General features: G+C 44.5%; 1 protein-coding gene across 2 annotated transcripts in view; it reads right to left on the bottom strand.

The window, feature by feature from the left end:
- The window catches only part of VTA1 (vesicle trafficking 1), a 568,530-nt gene that overhangs the window by 65,342 nt on the left and 486,120 nt on the right, over window positions 1-17,068 (bottom strand). Inside the window, exon 7 of one of the 2 annotated variants that reach the window (XM_063917834.1) lies at window positions 4,538-4,621. The exons of the other annotated variant lie outside the window; for it this stretch is intronic. Coding sequence (XP_063773904.1) covers window positions 4,538-4,621 — 84 coding nt within the window. The remainder of the gene's footprint in view (window positions 1-4,537; window positions 4,622-17,068) is intronic. 2 annotated transcript variants of the gene reach the window in all.

The raw sequence follows: 17,068 nt of genomic DNA, 5'->3' as shown, positions 1-17,068 counted from the left end.
TCCAGCAATGCACACTGAGACCCAGTGCCCATCTAGAAAAAAACACAATTGGGCGCCAATGATTGTATTGGATGGTAGCCGCACGTTCCTAGGGCCTGGTTTCTCTGACCCCAATTAAGTAAATCAAAAAAGGGAAGAATGGAACTGCGCATATCATCCAAAATGAGACATTTATTCAATATCACAATATAAAAGAGAAAATTCCCCCAATTACCGTCCGGTTTTAATAGATAAAACAATTAGAATACTGGTTAGTGTATTCAATAACTCCTAACATAAAATTAACACATATATCAAAATATTATGCTTTTAAACACAGAGATATTAATCTAATGGGCCCTACAGACATGCCGATCCGCCACCGAGGTGCCCGACGGCCGATACGGCCGACCCGGCGGCGGGGGGGCAGTGACGGGGGGAGTGAAGTTTCTTCACTCCCCCCGTCACGCGGCTCCATTGAAGTGCAGGCAAATATGGACGAGATCGTCCATATTGGCCTGCATGCACAGCCGACGGGGACCAGCGATGAACGAGTGTGGGGCCGCGCATCGTTCATCGCTGGAGCCTCCACACTGAAAGATATGAACGAGTTCTCGTTCATTTATGAACGAGATCGTTCATATCTTTCAAACAAATCGGCATGTGTGTAGGGCCTATAATTCTTGCATCCATTCACAGGTGACTCATATAACATAACAGGCGTCCCTGCAATGTTAAGCAGGTATTTAAAAGTCCACAGGACTAATTAGAAATGCAGCAAAGTGTAGATATAATTCAATTGCCATACCCCTGCACAAATGGGGTTTTGTAGAATAGCAGAAATGTCCAGAGAACTGGTTAATGCATAGACAAAGCAGCAATTGTAATCTTGTGATTAGTAATCCCTTTAAAGCAGGAGAGCTTGTTAGAAGGCAGTCTCTGATAGCAGGCAATTATTAAAGCACACAGGTTTGGGAGCACATTCCCTAATCCCCTTAGCACTGGGGTCCGGGTGCCGAGATGTTAGTATAGCATCATGCAGTTATGCATACAACAAGCAGTTATGCCCACAGAGTTTTCCTATTCAACAATTGAGCCGGCCGGCTATGTACTCACGGTCATCCACATACGCGTTTCTCCGCTTTGATCTGACCTCAGCGGCTTCATACACACTGAGGAGTTATCGAATACACAAACCAGTATTCTAATTGTTTTATCTATTAAAACCGTCCGGTAATTGGGGGAATTTTCTCTTTTATATTGTGATATTGAATAAGTGTCTCATTTTGGATGATATGCGCAGTTCCATTCTTCCCAGTGCCCGTCTATTTACACTTTCTGCAATGTTCCCACCAACCAAACCACTCCCTGCCTCTCAAAGGAGGGTTTTATGTTACTCTGCCAATCACATTAATGTATGCCCAGTACAAATCTGATTTTGGCAGTGAGACCCCTGGAGCAGGATAGTGCTGGGTGTCACGTAAAAAAAGCTGGGTGGAGCCCCTGGGAAGTTTATCCTGACGAAGACACTGATCAGTCTATTTATAGAGCACAAAAGCTGTATAAACACAGTTTTCACTCTTAGCTACACAGATATGTGGACAGTTTATTTAAGCTGGCCAGCGAAGGCTCCTTAGCGAAGGGGGTTCTTAAAGCAGATACAAGTACTTTATCTTTTAACACAGCCCCACTTCTGCGGTTGGATGCTCCATGATGTTTCACCTTGTATATCCCTAATGCTTCTAAGTAATACTGAACTTTTTTTTCTATTACTATTTTTCTTCACCTGTTTCTCTTTCCCCTTCTCTTTCTTTATCTTTACTTCTTTTCTCTACCTACCTGTTGGATTCTTCACATCAACTACTTTTTGTTCTTACGAAAATTGAGAAAAATGTTTATAATTGTTTACATAGTAACATAGTAATTGAGGTTGAATAGAGGCAAAATGCCCATCGTGTTCAACCTGTATTATGTTGAGTTGATTATAATGTACCTGCTGAAGTAATGTTTTATGACTAGTTAACAACTATAAATCATGTTACACCCGGATTAACAACGTCAATATTTTAAATGTTATAACCTTGGATATCTTTTTCAATCAGACATTTATCGAATCCTTTTCTAAATGCATTTACAGTGTCCACCATTACCACCTTCCCTGGCAGGGAATTCCAAATTCTTATTGCCCTAACAGTGAAGAACCCTTCCCTCCGCTGCGTACGGAATTTTCTCTCCTCCAACCTCAGCGAGTGCCCACGTGTCTTAAACAGTGTTCTTTTAATAAATAATTCCTCTGATAACTCTTTGTAATGTCTCTTTACATATTTGAAGATATTAATAATGTCTCCTATTAGACGCCTCTTTTCCAGTGTATACATATTCAACCTAGTAAGCCTTTCTTCATAATCCAGTCCCTCTAGCCCTGTAATCAATTTAGTAGCTTGCCTTTGAACCCTTTCGAGTTCACCAATATCTTTTTTATACAGTGGTGCCCAAAATTGAACACAATATTCCAGGTGTGGACGTACCAGGATTACATCCTTGTCTCTTGTCTCAATTCCCCGTTTTATGCACGCTAGCACCTTACTTGTCTTCTTTACTGCGCTTTGACATTGCATACGGTTATTAAGCCTATTATCAATGAGTACGCCCAAATCTTTCTCCAATACTGTTACCCCTAGACTTTCCCCATTTAATATGTAGGATGCAAATTTGTTTTTAGTCCCGAAATGCATAACCTTGCATTTTTTTCTTTTATTATGCAATTGTCTTTTTTTGCATTATGTCAACATTTTCTCTTTGTACAAATATAGAGTTTAAAAAAAAAACAGCCCCTACACATTTGCTTACTGCTCTTACTATTAACATTGTATAGTTAGTTGCGTTTACAGATTGGTCTAGTCCCTTCCACACCAGATTAGCTGACATATGGAGAAGACAAAACTCTATAAAATATTCACCTTAGGGAAGCACGTCTGAAAAGTGTGAAGGCAAGCAATTTCATTAAGTGGTATGGAAACTTTGTTATAAGGACAGGTTGAACAGCTGAGGAATGTGCCTACAAGGCATTTTCATAACATTAAAGAAACATAACCAAACAAAAAAAAAACATTTCTGCAAAAAATCACTCTCCAGTTCTGAAGATGTGTATTATGTATATGTATGCTCAGTGGCAGTTTTAGGGGAGGGCTTGCAGGGTGGCTGCCCAGGGCACTTCGGCCTGAGTGTGACTTCCGCCCAGCTACATGCTGGGCGGAAGTGAGGTATCGGGAACTGCTGAGACGAGAAGTAGCCGCACCATCCATGTGAGAGGCTGACGTGAGCAAGGGACCTACTGCCGCGGCAGGCAAGACCCAGAGCTGGTGTATGGTGAGTGACAGGGACAAAGGCAGCAGGGAGGACAGGACACACACACACACTCTCACTCACTCTCTGTAAAAAAGCTTTACCTGGTGTAATGTGTATAAGGGGATCTAATTGGCGTAATGTATATAAGGGTCTCTGGTGTAATGTGTGTAAGGGGCTCTATCATGGCATAATGTGTATAAGGGGTACTACAGCATGGTGTAATGTGACTGACGGACACTACTGTGCGGTGTAATGTGAATTGGTACTATTCTGAGACCACGCCCCTATATTTTTGTGCACTGTCCCTTATTTGAATTTGAGCCAAAGGAAATTTTCGCCCTGGGTGTCACAGATTCTAGAACCAACGCTGTGTTTGTCACTCAGAAAATTTTGATTTAAAAAATTTGGGGACAGGAACGTAGTTGAAATTACATTTAATCTGAATTACTCATTCAGGTGTTAATTTTATCTTTACCAGGTCGCTAGAGAGAATATCATCCCATCCTCAAAGTACTAAGTGAGGCCAATGCCCGCATGCTTGGTGGTTTGTAGGAAAGCATTATAAAAATTGGGTCAAAGCAAAACCCTTGAAAAATATGCATGCAAGATTTTTTAGCATAATTCTTCAAGAGTGAGAGTGTGAGGATTCAGAGGCACTTTAAGAAAGGAGGGGGCTTGTGTACAGGCTCCCCGGCAGTGCAGAATACTCTGGCATTGTGCCAGAGTCTATTGCGCATGCGCAGGTCTCAGGGAACATGGCACCTCCGACATGCATTTCTGGGGACATCTCTATTGTGCATGCACAAATTACTGTAAAATTACTGCAGCGGCCAATTTCCCAATGATTTCTGCAGCCAGCGCCGTGCCAATGGAGCGGTAAGCATAATTAAATAGGTGCAGGGTGTGCGGTAAGGCCCCCCGGACACCTTGCACCCACTATAGGTACGCCAATGGTGAGGGTCAAACATGCAAGTAATATGTTAAAGCTGGTTACACACCTTTGCTAATTTCACAAAAGATCATATGCAAATATTGATATCAAATATCTGGATTCACCAAATTAGATATTTAATGGGGTTATACAGACTGATAAACAATTTAATTTCTATAATTCCCAACACCAAAATAATACCTACACATTCTTAAAATCACAAAGATAAACTTCAAACTCTACTGTACTTTTCCTGCTTCACTTTAATCCATACTGTACCTTGTTTTTGTGCACTGTACAGAGATGGGTCTACAGCAGGTATATTTTGCGAAGTTGGATGTGTAGTGGTATTGCTCGCTACACCTACAGAAAAAAAAGAAAGCAAAAATATATTTTCCAATGGTACCTGTCTCCAATATTCAAGAGAAAAAGCATAACAAAGCTCTAGGAACTAATGACATTCTGAGTCATGAGACATTTGGTGCCTCATGCCTCATCAATGCTAGTAGATGCCAGTGAATTAGTAGACTAAATATTGTTAGTGCATATCCTATTCAATTAAGTCCTAAACCACATGGTGCATAACCAGATAACAAAGAGCAACAAAAATACAAAACAGCAGCAAACATGTATACAGATATGTCCTTATACATCTTTTCTTCAGTCACGCCAAACAGCACCTTTTGTCACGCCAGGTCTAATGAGCCTCTGCTAACGTTGGGTATCTTTTTTGCAGAAAATGTATGTAAGTTGCAACACAATGTGACTAGGGCGCACCAATAGACTGTGTGGTCTAATTTGATATGCAACACTTGTTTATCTGTGCACGAATGAGTTTATGGATCTGCATACAAAGTGCTACGATGCAGCAGCAGTGGCTTTTTTCCACTTGAAGTTCCATTCTGAATCATATACAGACTCAGTCACACACAGATAAACAAGTATCACATATTAAATTTATCAGCAGTCTCTCCTGGTGCATCCTAGATACATCAAGTTGCAGGGCTGAATTAAGGTTGGTGGGGGCCCAGGGCAACGGAGGTTGTGGGGACCCCCACCAGTAAAGTTGCTGGTAAAGCTCCGTATCCGCCAAACACACAGACACACACTTGCCTGGCTGCAGAGACACGTACAGCACCCAGTGTCCGGCGGCACCGTACTACAGTGGAGGAGATCTAAATAAAACTACAGCTCCGAGCATCCCTTACTTCCGACAGCAAGGGCTGTAGTTTTATTTAGAGCTGCTCCACCATGTAGTGCTGTGCCGACAGACACTGTCGCTAACCCTCTGTCATTCACGAAGCAGCAGGGGACAGTGCTGCCAGAGCACATACTCACTGTCTTGTGGGATCGTGAAGCAATCCCGCAAGACTATCTGCATGGAGGAGCTCCTCGGCGGCCGCTGTTAATTAACAGCTGAGCTGCCAGAGAGAGATTCCTCTGAAGCAGTGTGTGGGGTCCCCTGATGTGTGGGGGCCCCGGGATGGCTGCCCTTGTCATCCCTCCCTTAATCCGGATCTGTCAAGTTGTGACCAAGACGCATTTTTGGCAAAAACAGACGCCCAATGCTAGCAGAGTTGCACGGGACCTGTCAGCTCACTCGCACCAGGCATCTCCCGCTGTGTGGCGTAGTGAGGCACATCTGTAGTTTTAGTATTCCTATGCAATTTAAATATTATGGGGAATATTCAATTAGCTACAGGGCTTTCCACAAGCTTATTTCAGTGGCCGGAGCTATTCAGTTGCAGCCTGCGGCAAGCACTTGCAGCGGATTTTTGCTTGCACCCTTCTGAGGTGTGAAATCTATGGTAAGTAGAGCTTTATGCCTTTATCACGTTAACCCAGAGCTTGGATACTTAAAGAGAAACCTGTGTGTTAATGCATGTTAGCTGTGGGTTTACTGTGGGAAGAAATAGACATAAAACTGAATAGCTCCGCGAGTTAAAGCTTAAGTCTATCTTCCCGCAGTAACCCCTAGGCTAATTGACAGAGACAGGCATAGTGGGGTACAGACGCAATGAGGACTTCTATAGTCAATGGTTCTCTGTAAAAGTTGTGCCATTAATTCTTAAGACAAACTCACAAGCTTTGTTTACAGAATAACTGGTGTTAGTATGTCAGCCCTTTGATTATTACATAGCAGTCTATCAACTGCTTGCCAGCTTAACTGGTTCTGTGATAAATGTTTGCAGTGGTGAGCCTGAAGGCACCATAAATAAACACTTGGTGATGGCAGGAAAAGTGAGGCTTATACTAAGTAGAGCATTTGCTTAACTTCTTGCAGTCCTCATAAGTGAAGTGTGCGGATACTTTGTACAAGACACCGCTGACAGAATATCTAAGTGAAAGTGACTATTCTGTAAGGTGCCATACCTGAAGAACGGTATACAGCAGTGCAGGCCGCTGGACAAAGCTACCCAGATTCAGCTTTGATGTCACACGGGCGGTAGGGGTGTTCTATATTTCACTCAGCACTTAGGACCTGGAGCAGTAATTTCTGCTAATTACTCCGTTACTGAGCCAATGATAGGAGGTGGGGCGGAAGGGAAAACAATTAACTGTAGAAGGGGGCATTGGGCTGAATGAAGAGGCCAAGGTACATGACTTCCAGGGTGGTAGGTGGTGTTTACTACGCAGGTGAGGGGTGGACAGTGGATTGGGCTTAATATTCATCATTTTCTGGTGGGAAAGCAGCTTGCTTGACTGCAGATATCTCCAGTTCCTGGATATAGATTTCTGAGGTTTAAATGGGATAATAATGAGAGTTATAGGGTCCACAGGGAGAACATTGGGGCTGTAAGTGGTGGATGAGCTCAGGTCAGTTTTGTTAACAAGCCCAAAGCAGGAAGAGGATAGGAGAGAAGAAAGATAAAGATAATGTACACAAAAGAACACATTCTCAGACAGGAGAAGGGAACCAGTGACTAATGCCACAAAAATCCAGAGAGGCCAGGAGCATCAGGGTGGGTGCCCTGTGTAGGGTGACCATAATATCCCTTTAATCTGGGACACATGATTTACACAGGTTCTGTGATTGGCTAAAACCAGCTGAAATTCAGGCTACAGTTTAGCCAGCCACAGAACCTGTGTAAATCATAGGTGTCCTAGATTAAAGGGATATTATGGTCACCCTACCCCTGTGGACCCTATGAACCTTGAAGAAAGAGTTAACAAAAAGTAAGTCTACCATAACTCTCGTTTTCTTCTTCGGGTTTCATAGGGCTTCACAGGGAGAACATCAGGATGTTCTAAAGCAGTATTTTTAAGGGAGGGGATGCTCCTGAGAGGATAACAGAATCCTGCATCCAAAGGAAGCATCCTGGGATGCAAAGGTAACAAATGAGTAAAATTTTAGAAACATATGAATAGAAGACCATGTAGCGGCCTTGCATATTTGCTCAGGAGACATCAACGGTGTACCGCCCATAAGGGTCCTACAGATCTAGTAGAATGGGCTGAAATGACGTTGGGACAGGCAAATTAACTTGATTGCATGCTTGTGCAACAACCATTCTAATCTATCTGGCCAGCGTCTATTTGTTAGCTGGCCAGCCACGCTTGTGAAATTCATAATTATGAAGAGAGAGCCAGATCTTGTGATAGAACTGGTTTGGTCTATGTAGATACGTAAGGTACTACATCCAAAGATCTGGCAAGACAAAAGCCGAGACTACAATTTCTTGATTTAGGCAGGACCTGGAGACCACTTTAGGAAGGTAACCAGGCCTAGTCCGTAGAACTGTTGTCATGATGAAAAATCAGGAAAGGTACATGACAGGAGAGAGCTCCTAAGCCAGACACCCTCCTGGCAGAGACAATAGCTAACAAAAATAATGTCTTAGCAGTCAACCATTTGAGGTCCACTGATTATAAAGGTTCAAAAGAGGTCTCTTGAAGTGCATCCAATACAAAAGAGAGATCCCATGTAGCTACCGGGGGTACATATGGAGAGTGTACATGTCTGGCACGGTGAAAAAAAGGTATGTATATCCGGCAGTGTAACAATTATTCGCTGAAACCATACTGATAAAGCAAAAAATATGTACTTAATACTTTCAGAGAAGCAAGGCGTAATCCTAGATTCAAACGTCACTGAAGAAAAGCAAGTATTCTTGATACTTTAAACATAGTTGCATTGTAGTGCTTAGAAGCTCCCCATGTGAAATAGGTATGCCAAACTCTACAATACATCCGTGCTGTAGCAGCTTTGCGTGCCTTAAGCATCGTTTGAATTACAGAGGTTAGAAATACTTTTACTTTTAAAATGGAGGATTCAAGAGCCACGCCGTCAAAGACAGCTGGTTCAGATCCGGATGTTGACATTGCCCTTGAAATAGAAGGTCCCGTTGCTGATGAAGTTGAAGGGGTTGCCCTACTGAGAGGCTCTGTAGGTTGGAGAAGCAGTGCCATCTGGGCCATGCTAGGGCTATCAGAAGGAGGTTTAAATTTCCTTATTACCCTTGACAGAAGGGATATTGGGGGAAATACGTATGGTAAATGAAAGGTCCATTGTACCGCTAGAGTGTCCACAAATGGGGCTTGAGGATCCCGTAAACTGGGACTTTGTGGTTGTGATGTGAGGCAATCCGATTCACGTCTGGCACTTTTGGGTGGAGAGTCCATTCCCCCTCGTGCACATCCTAACGACTGAGGAAATCTTCTTCCCAGTTGAGGAGGCCTGGTTTGAACACTGCTGATATGGCCGGAAGATGATGTTCGGCCAACTTTGGTATATTGGCTGCCTCTTGCATTGCCATTTTGCTGCAAGTGCCGCCTTGGTGATTACTATATGCCACTTTTGTGGCGTTGTCGGATTGAACTTGCACAGGCCTGCATTGGAGAATACTGCATGCCAGTGTCAATACTTTGTATACTGCCCTCAGTTCCAATACACTGATTGATAATTGATACTCTGCCAGGCTCCATTTCACTTGAAACGAGTGTTGCTTGGTTACAACTCCCCAACCGTAAAGGCTAGCATCTCTAGTGAGAAGCACCCAATTCTGGATATAGAAGGGGCGAACTCTGTCTAGGTGACTGCTGTGGAGCCACCAAGTTAATGATAGGCGAAACTCCAGAGTCAGAGTTATTATCTGCCGTTTGATCTGATGAGGCTTGCCATTTCACTTGGCCAGAATCAACCTTTGTAAAGGCAGTGTGTGAAATTGGCCAAATTCTACCATGTCAAAACACAGATATGAGGCCAAGGACTTTTATGACTTCCATGGTGGAGTCTTTGATTTTGGGAGTCTAGCAAGGCTCCCAAATGTACCATCCTTTGTAACGGTATGAGGGAGGATTTTTTCCAGTTGATAAGCCATCCGTGACTTTGTAGGAAGGCTATCATCATCTGTATTGGCTGTGCAATACCTCCTGTCATTTCGCCAGTAGCAATATATCGTCCAGTTAAGGAAGTATTCTGACTCCCTGACGTTGCAGGTGTGCTGCCATGATTGCCACGACTTTTGTAAATATTCTGGGCGCTGTAGCCAAATGGCAGCACCAGGAACTGATAACGTTGGCTTAGGATCGCAAACCTTAGGTATCACTGATGTGAAAGAGCAATAGGTATATGCAGATTTGCATCTTGTATGCCCAACGACACCATGAAATCCCCAGGATCTAATACTAGAACTATGGAGCATAGGGTTCCCATGCAAAATCTGATGAGAGATTTGAGATTGAGAATAGGCCTGTATGTCCCATTCGGCTCTGGTATAAGGAACATGGTCGCATAATAGCCCCTTCATTTTTGAGCCTGAGGAACGGACACTATTTACTTCTGATTGGAGGAGTGATTGAACCACTTTTTTGTAGTGTCAGAGCCTTTTTTGTGTCTGATGTAAGACTCGTGCGACAAACTGCTGAAGGGGAAGTCTTTTGAAATTGGTTGGTGTACCCGTGAGAGACTACCTCTTTCACCCATACGTCTGAATTGGTCTTGATCCAGACTTGTGCAAAGTGAAGAAGTCAGCCCCCCGCCCTGAGGTCCCACATGGGGACGCCCGTCAGGTTGTGGGTTTGTCAGATTTTGCATTGCTGCCCATGGCTGCTTAGCCTTGGGCTTAGTAGACCTTGAGGCATTTTATTGCCTAGGAAATGCTTGTCCTTTAGCTTTTCCTTGTGGACAAAGGGGGTCATTCTGACCCATTCGCTCGCTGCTTTTTATCGCAGCCGAGCGAGCGGGTACCCACTGCGCATGCGCCGTATTGCGCCGGCGCATGGCAGACAGCCGAAGGCCGTAGCTGATTGACAGGCAGAGGCTGTCGCTGGGAGGGAGGGGGCGGAAGGGCGGCATTTGGCTGTCGTTTCGTGGGTGCGGGGAGCGGCCGGTAGCGGTTGCTAGACGTCATACACAGCGCTAAAGCTGGGCTGGTTGGGAGCTACTCTTGAAGTGCAAAGGCGTCGCCGCTGTGCGATGCCTTTGCACTTCTGCAGGGGGGGGGGGGGGGGCCGGCACTGACATGCGGGGCGGACTAGCCCTGTGCTGGGAATCCCCCCGCATGTCAGTGTGAATGATCGTACGATCATCTTGGAATGAGGGCCAAAATGTACACAGTTAGAGGCTCTTAGGCCATGGTGTAGCTGAAGGGAGAAAAACGGTTTTGGCAGCCGCTAAGGATGCCACTATTTTGTTTATATTTCTTCTCCAAACAGAACATTTCCCATAAAGGAATCTAAATCCTCTTTTCAAGAGCGTTACCTGATAATGTGTCTTGCCAGCACTGACGTTGCTGGTGTGTTGATGGCAAAAGCGTCCGCATCAAGATAGCACTTCACCAATGTAAGAAGCCACTTTTTTGATATAATCAAAATAGATTCTGCACTCTTCTGATATATCTACAGGCAATTTCTCCGCTGTTGCCTGTAACAAAAATTCAATAGTTTTTGCTGCCCGCTGGAGGAGGAGTGTCCCACCTCGCACAATCCCCGCAGGGATAGGATAGCAAGATGAGATTCGTTTGGACAGAGGAAACTTTTTACCAGGGGTGTTCCAAGGTTCCTGCCTATTTTCCATCAGATGGTCAAAATGTAGAAATTCTGATGTGATTATTTTCTTTTGTGTAAATACATAAGTTTTCTTAGCGACAGCCGTAGGTTCCTCCTCAGGTAGCTGAAGGATTTGCTTTTGAAGGATTTGCTATTTTAATCACCAGAGTATTTGGTTCCTAGGGGTCTAGAGACATGGAAATACCCAGACTTACAGTGCTGACAAGCTCAGAAAAGGGAAAAAAAACCTTTTAAATTTGAAAGCATAGGGCTGCTAAAGCAGCCTTCTGTAAAGGTGCAACCAGCTTTCCTGCTGACACCAACAACAAAAAATGATCTGCCTAATCATGGAGGTGTGGTTATATAGGAGAGGAGCTGAGCATTCTGGGAAGCCTGAAAGCTTAACTCTTTGGTGCCCGGACTCTCATCCACCACATACAACCCCAATGTTCTCCCTGGGAGCCGTATGAAAGCCAAAGAAGAAAAACTAGAGAGTCCCAACTTTCAGGAGGAACTGGGGACTGTGCCCCAGTATAAAAATGAATAGATATATCACGTTTAAAAAGTGTAGAAAAACTATTTTACTGCTGTAGTGCCTTGCTGTGTAAAGCCTGGCAGGCACCAGCAAAGATTGCAAAACGTGTACATATTTTACACAGTGGGGTAAATTTACTAAGATGGGAGTTCTATTTAAGATGGGATGTTGCCCATAGCAACCAATCAGATTCCAGTTATTATCTTGTAGAAGGTGCTAGATAAATAAGAAATAGAATCTGATTGGTTGCTATAGGCAACATCCCATCTTGAATAGAACTCCCATCTTAGTAAATTTACCCCAGTGTGTTTAATGTGTTCAAATGTGTAAAAAAAGTAAGAAATTAACTTTAGGAATGTATTTCAAATGTATTTTGTTTTATAAGGCTTTGCCATTTGACAGCTTGGGAGATTCTGACATACAGTAGGAAGTGATACTGTTAATGACTGTGGTGGTCATTCCGAGTTGTTCGCTCGCTGACGTTTTTTGCAGCGCAGCGATCAAGTGAAAAAACGTCAATTATGCGCATGCACAAGTACTTTCACACAAAAAAACTTTCACACAAAACTTTGTACTTTTACCCAAGCTCGAGCGTTTTTCAGTCGCTCGAGTGATCGTAGTATGATTGACAGGAAGTGGGTGTTTCTGGGCGGCAACTCAGCGTTTTCAGGGAGTGTGCTAAAAAACGCAGGCGTGCCAGGCAAAAACGCAGGAGTGGATGGAGAAACGGGGGAGTGGCTGGCTGAACGCAGTGCGTGTTTGTGACATCAAACCAGGAACTAAACTGACTGCAGTCATCGCAAGATAGGAGTAGGTCTGGAGCTACTCAGAAACGGCATGACATTTTTTAGTAGCAATTCTGCTACTCTTTCGTTCGCACTTCTGCTAAGCTAAGATACACAGCCAGAGGGCGGCGGCCTAGCGTGTGCAATGCTGCTAAAAGCAGCTAGCGAGCAATCAACTCGGAATGAGGGCCTGTATACTGAGATTAGCAAAGGCAAACACTAGGGTGTTTACTTGGGGTCTCTATGTAATATGTACTGCATGTATATTTCATTAAGTCATATGCTAATTCTATTATTGTTAAAGCACATAGATACCATGGATACTTCAGCGATCAGGTAGCCCTAGGCACAACACTAATGGCTGCCCCCTCTATTTTATTATAATCATTTTTTTGTTTAAACAGTAAGCACTCATTTGGCGATTACCAGTTTAATATAGTAATAAAACAACCCATAAGCTGCGACCTTTTGTTTTACTTTTAATCATACAGTATATGCATATTTACTACTTCGTGAAACCTGCATAGGCATTCTGCACATGTCCTACTTGCCACACTCCACTCTCCTGCCAACTGATTACTTCCTCCCATTCCGGTCCCCACGATTTTTGCCATAGTGGCCCCTACCTACCTCTCCCTATCAGACTCTCCACCTCTTTATAAAACTTTAAATGGGCTCTCAAGACCCGCTTTCATCAAACCCAGCCACTTCTCATCATAACCCGCTGTTACATGCTCACTTGTACCCCATCTGTGTCACCCCTGTCTGTCTACCCCTCCCCTTCAAATTGTAAGCTTTCACCAGCAGGGACCTCTCAACTCATGTGCTCTCATTTCTCAACACTATTTTCTGCTCTTCTTCCACCCTGATGCTTACTTCAGTATCCTGTCCCCTGATGCAGCAATGTTTATATATCATGTGCTTGTCCTACATTCTTTTATTGTAAGTCGTTGTTTTCTTGTTTTGCCGATTTATTTATGTACTTTGTTAGGTGCTGCGGAACCCATGTGGCGCTATATAAACGATAACAATAATAATAATGTGGTACGGTACAGTGGAAATATTTTGTAGTTATTTTTTCTTTGGACTAAAAGTAATAAAACAAGTATCCAAGTGCCACCCCTCAACAAGTGGCACACCTAGGCATGTGCTCACGTGCCTAATGGGAAATTTACTACTGACTGAGTGTTGGGTATATGAAAGAAAGAAGGCAAATGACCAGTTCCTGTGAAATCTAAGTTGTATTAAGTTACAATTTCATAGTTTGTGTACTAGTCTTAAAAGGTACGGTATGTTTGGCATATTACATCATGCTGTATTGTGTCCTCTTACTATAAAAAATGGGCTGTGAATGCTGATAGACTATATTCTCTGAACAGCAGGAAGGATTGTCCTTCTGTGACATCTGTGTGCTGTGATTGTCCCAAGCACCTTTATTAAAGACACTAAGCAATAAACATATTGCCTTCTGACCAGGGCCGGATTAACAATGGGGTGGATGGAGCTGCAGCTCCAGACTCCCCATTAAAAATAGGCCCAAAGAACCCCAAACTGGCTGGCCAAAGCTCCGACCACGGAAGTCTGAAACTGCTGTCTCAGTCCTGAATCCTCCTGAGGCTCCGCCCCCGGATCCGTCCATAGCCCCGCCCCCGGTCCTATCCAAAGTTATTGATGCCTCACAGTCAGACTCAGTTAATCCCAGATGGGCCCCCTGCTCTGTAACTCCTCCCACTATTGGGGGCGTGGCCAAGACAGAGTCGGACTGGTGGCCGGTGACAAGTTGTATACGGTGCTCACTACTCCAGTTGCTGAGGCTGTGCTGCGCTCTGCTGTAACGCTAAGGAGATTCCTGATCAGTGCAGGAACTCCTCAGCAGTGTCTGCTTTGCTCCTATTGGCTGAGTGACACATCACACAGTCACTCAGCCAATCAGAGCATAGACACCCCCACACACCAACTACCCGGAGAGCAAGCTGAATGAAGGATGATATTACAGGAGCACAACACAGGAAAAATGGTAAGTCACCTGTCAGTGTGTCCCACATACATAATAAATGTGTATAGTACTGTACAGGATAATCACTTTTATAAGCATGACCCCACTTACCAAAACCTACTAGTTCCATCTCTACCCTCTGGATGTACAGTAGCAGCACCTTCTGTAACACCCTCCCTGCTCTATAGCAGCATGTGTACAGATATCTCTATACTGTGTATACAATATGTTCTCTGCATATAAATGTATATTATGTATGTGTATTCTATGTGTGTGTATACATATATATATATATATATATATATATATATACTCACAGTATAATATAATATATATGTATATATGTATACTATGTCAAAGTCAAAAAAATAAGATTTTACTTACCGATAAATCTATTTCTCGTAGTCCGTAGTGGATGCTGGGACTCCGTCAGGACCATGGGGATTAGCGGCTCCGCAGGAGACAGGGCACAAAAATAAAAGCTTTAGGACTAGGTGGTGTGCACTGGCTCCTCCCCCTATGACCCTCCTCCAAGCCTCAGTTAGGATACTGTGCCCGGACGAGCGTACACAATAAGGAAGGATTTTGAATCCCGGGTAAGACTCATACCAGCCACACCAATCACACCGTACAACTTGTGATCTGAACCCAGTTAACAGTATGACAAACGTAGGAGCCTCTGAACAGACGGCTCACGACAATAACAACCCGATTTTTTTGTAACAATAACTATGTACAAGTATTGCAGACAATCCGCACTTGGGATGGGCGCCCAGCATCCACTACGGACTACGAGAAATAGATTTATCGGTAAGTAAAATCTTATTTTCTCTGACGTCCTAGTGGATGCTGGGACTCCGTCAGGACCATGGGGATTATACCAAAGCTCCCAAACGGGCGGGAGAGTGCGGATGACTCTGCAGCACCGAATGAGAGAACTCCAGGTCCTCTTTAGCCAGGGTATCAAATTTGTAGAATTTTACAAACGTGTTCTCCCCCGACCACGTAGCTGCTCGGCAGAGTTGTAATGCCGAGACCCCTCGGGCAGCCGCCCAAGATGAGCCCACCTTCCTTGTGGAATGGGCCTTGATAGATTTAGGCTGTGGCAGGCCTGCCACAGAATGTGCAAGTTGAATTGTGCTACAAATCCAACGAGCAATCGTCTGCTTAGAAGCAGGAGCACCCAGCTTGTTGGGTGCATACAGTATAAACAGCGAGTCAGATTTTCTGACTCCAGCCGTCCTTGAAATATATATTTTCAATGCCCTGACAACGTCCAGCAACTTGGAATCCTCCAAATCGCTAGTAGCCGCAGGCACCACAATAGGCTGGTTCAGGTGAAACGCTGAAACCACCTTAGGCAGAAACTGAGGACGCGTCCGCAGTTCTGCCCTGTCCGAATGGAAAACCAGATATGGGCTTTTATACGATAAAGCCGCCAATTCTGACACTCTCCTGGCTGAAGCCAGGGCCAGTAGCATGGTTACTTTCCATGTAAGATATTTCAAATCCACCGATTTGAGTGGCTCAAACCAATGGGATTTGAGAAAATCCAAAACTACATTAAGATCCCACGGAGCCACTGGGGGCACAACCGGGGGCTGTATATGTAGTACTCCTTTTACAAAAGTCTGGACTTCAGGAACTGAAGCCAATTCTTTCTGGAAGAAAATCGACAGGGCCGAAATTTGAACCTTAATGGACCCTAATTTGAGGCCCATAGACAATCCTGTTTGCAGGAAATGTAGGAATCGACCCAGTTGAAATTCCTCCGTCGGGGCCTTCCTGGCCTCACACCACGCAACATATTTTCTCCAAATGCGGTGATAATGTTGTGCAGTCACCTCCTTCCTGGCTTTTACCAGGGTAGGGATGACCTCTTCCGGAATGCCTTTTTCCCTTAGAATTCGGCGTTCAACCGCCATGCCGTCAAACGCAGCCGCGGTAAGTCTTGGAATAGACACGGTCCCTGCTGAAGCAGGTCCCGTCTTAGAGGTAGAGGCCACGGATCTTCCGTGAGCATCTCCTGAAGTTCCGGGTACCAAGTTCTTCTTGGCCAATCCGGAGCCACGAGTATCGTTCTTACTCCCCTGTGCCGTATAATTCTCAGTACTTTTGGTATGAGAGGCAGAGGAGGAAACACATACACTGACTGGAACACCCATGGTGTTACCAGAGCGTCCACAGCTATTGCCTGAGGGTCTCTTGACCTGGCGCAATACCTGTCCAGTTTTTTGTTGAGGCGGGACGCCATCATATCCACCTTTGGTTTTTCCCAACGGTTCACAATCATGTGGAAGACTTCTGGATGAAGTCCCCACTCTCCCGGGTGTAGATCGTGTCTGCTGAGGAAGTCCGCTTCCCAGTTGTCCACTCCCGGAATGAACACTGCTGACAGTGCTATCACATGATCTTCCGCCCAGCGAAGAATCCTTGCAGCTTCTGCCATTGCCCTCCTGCTTCTTGTGCCGCCCTGTCTGTTTACGTGGGCGACTGCTGTGATG

Source organism: Pseudophryne corroboree, chromosome 4 (assembly GCF_028390025.1).
Source record: "Pseudophryne corroboree isolate aPseCor3 chromosome 4, aPseCor3.hap2, whole genome shotgun sequence".
Lineage (NCBI taxonomy): Eukaryota > Metazoa > Chordata > Amphibia > Anura > Myobatrachidae > Pseudophryne > Pseudophryne corroboree.
The sequence above is the reverse complement of the archived record's forward strand: the minus strand, read 5'-3'. Positions and strand labels throughout refer to the sequence as shown.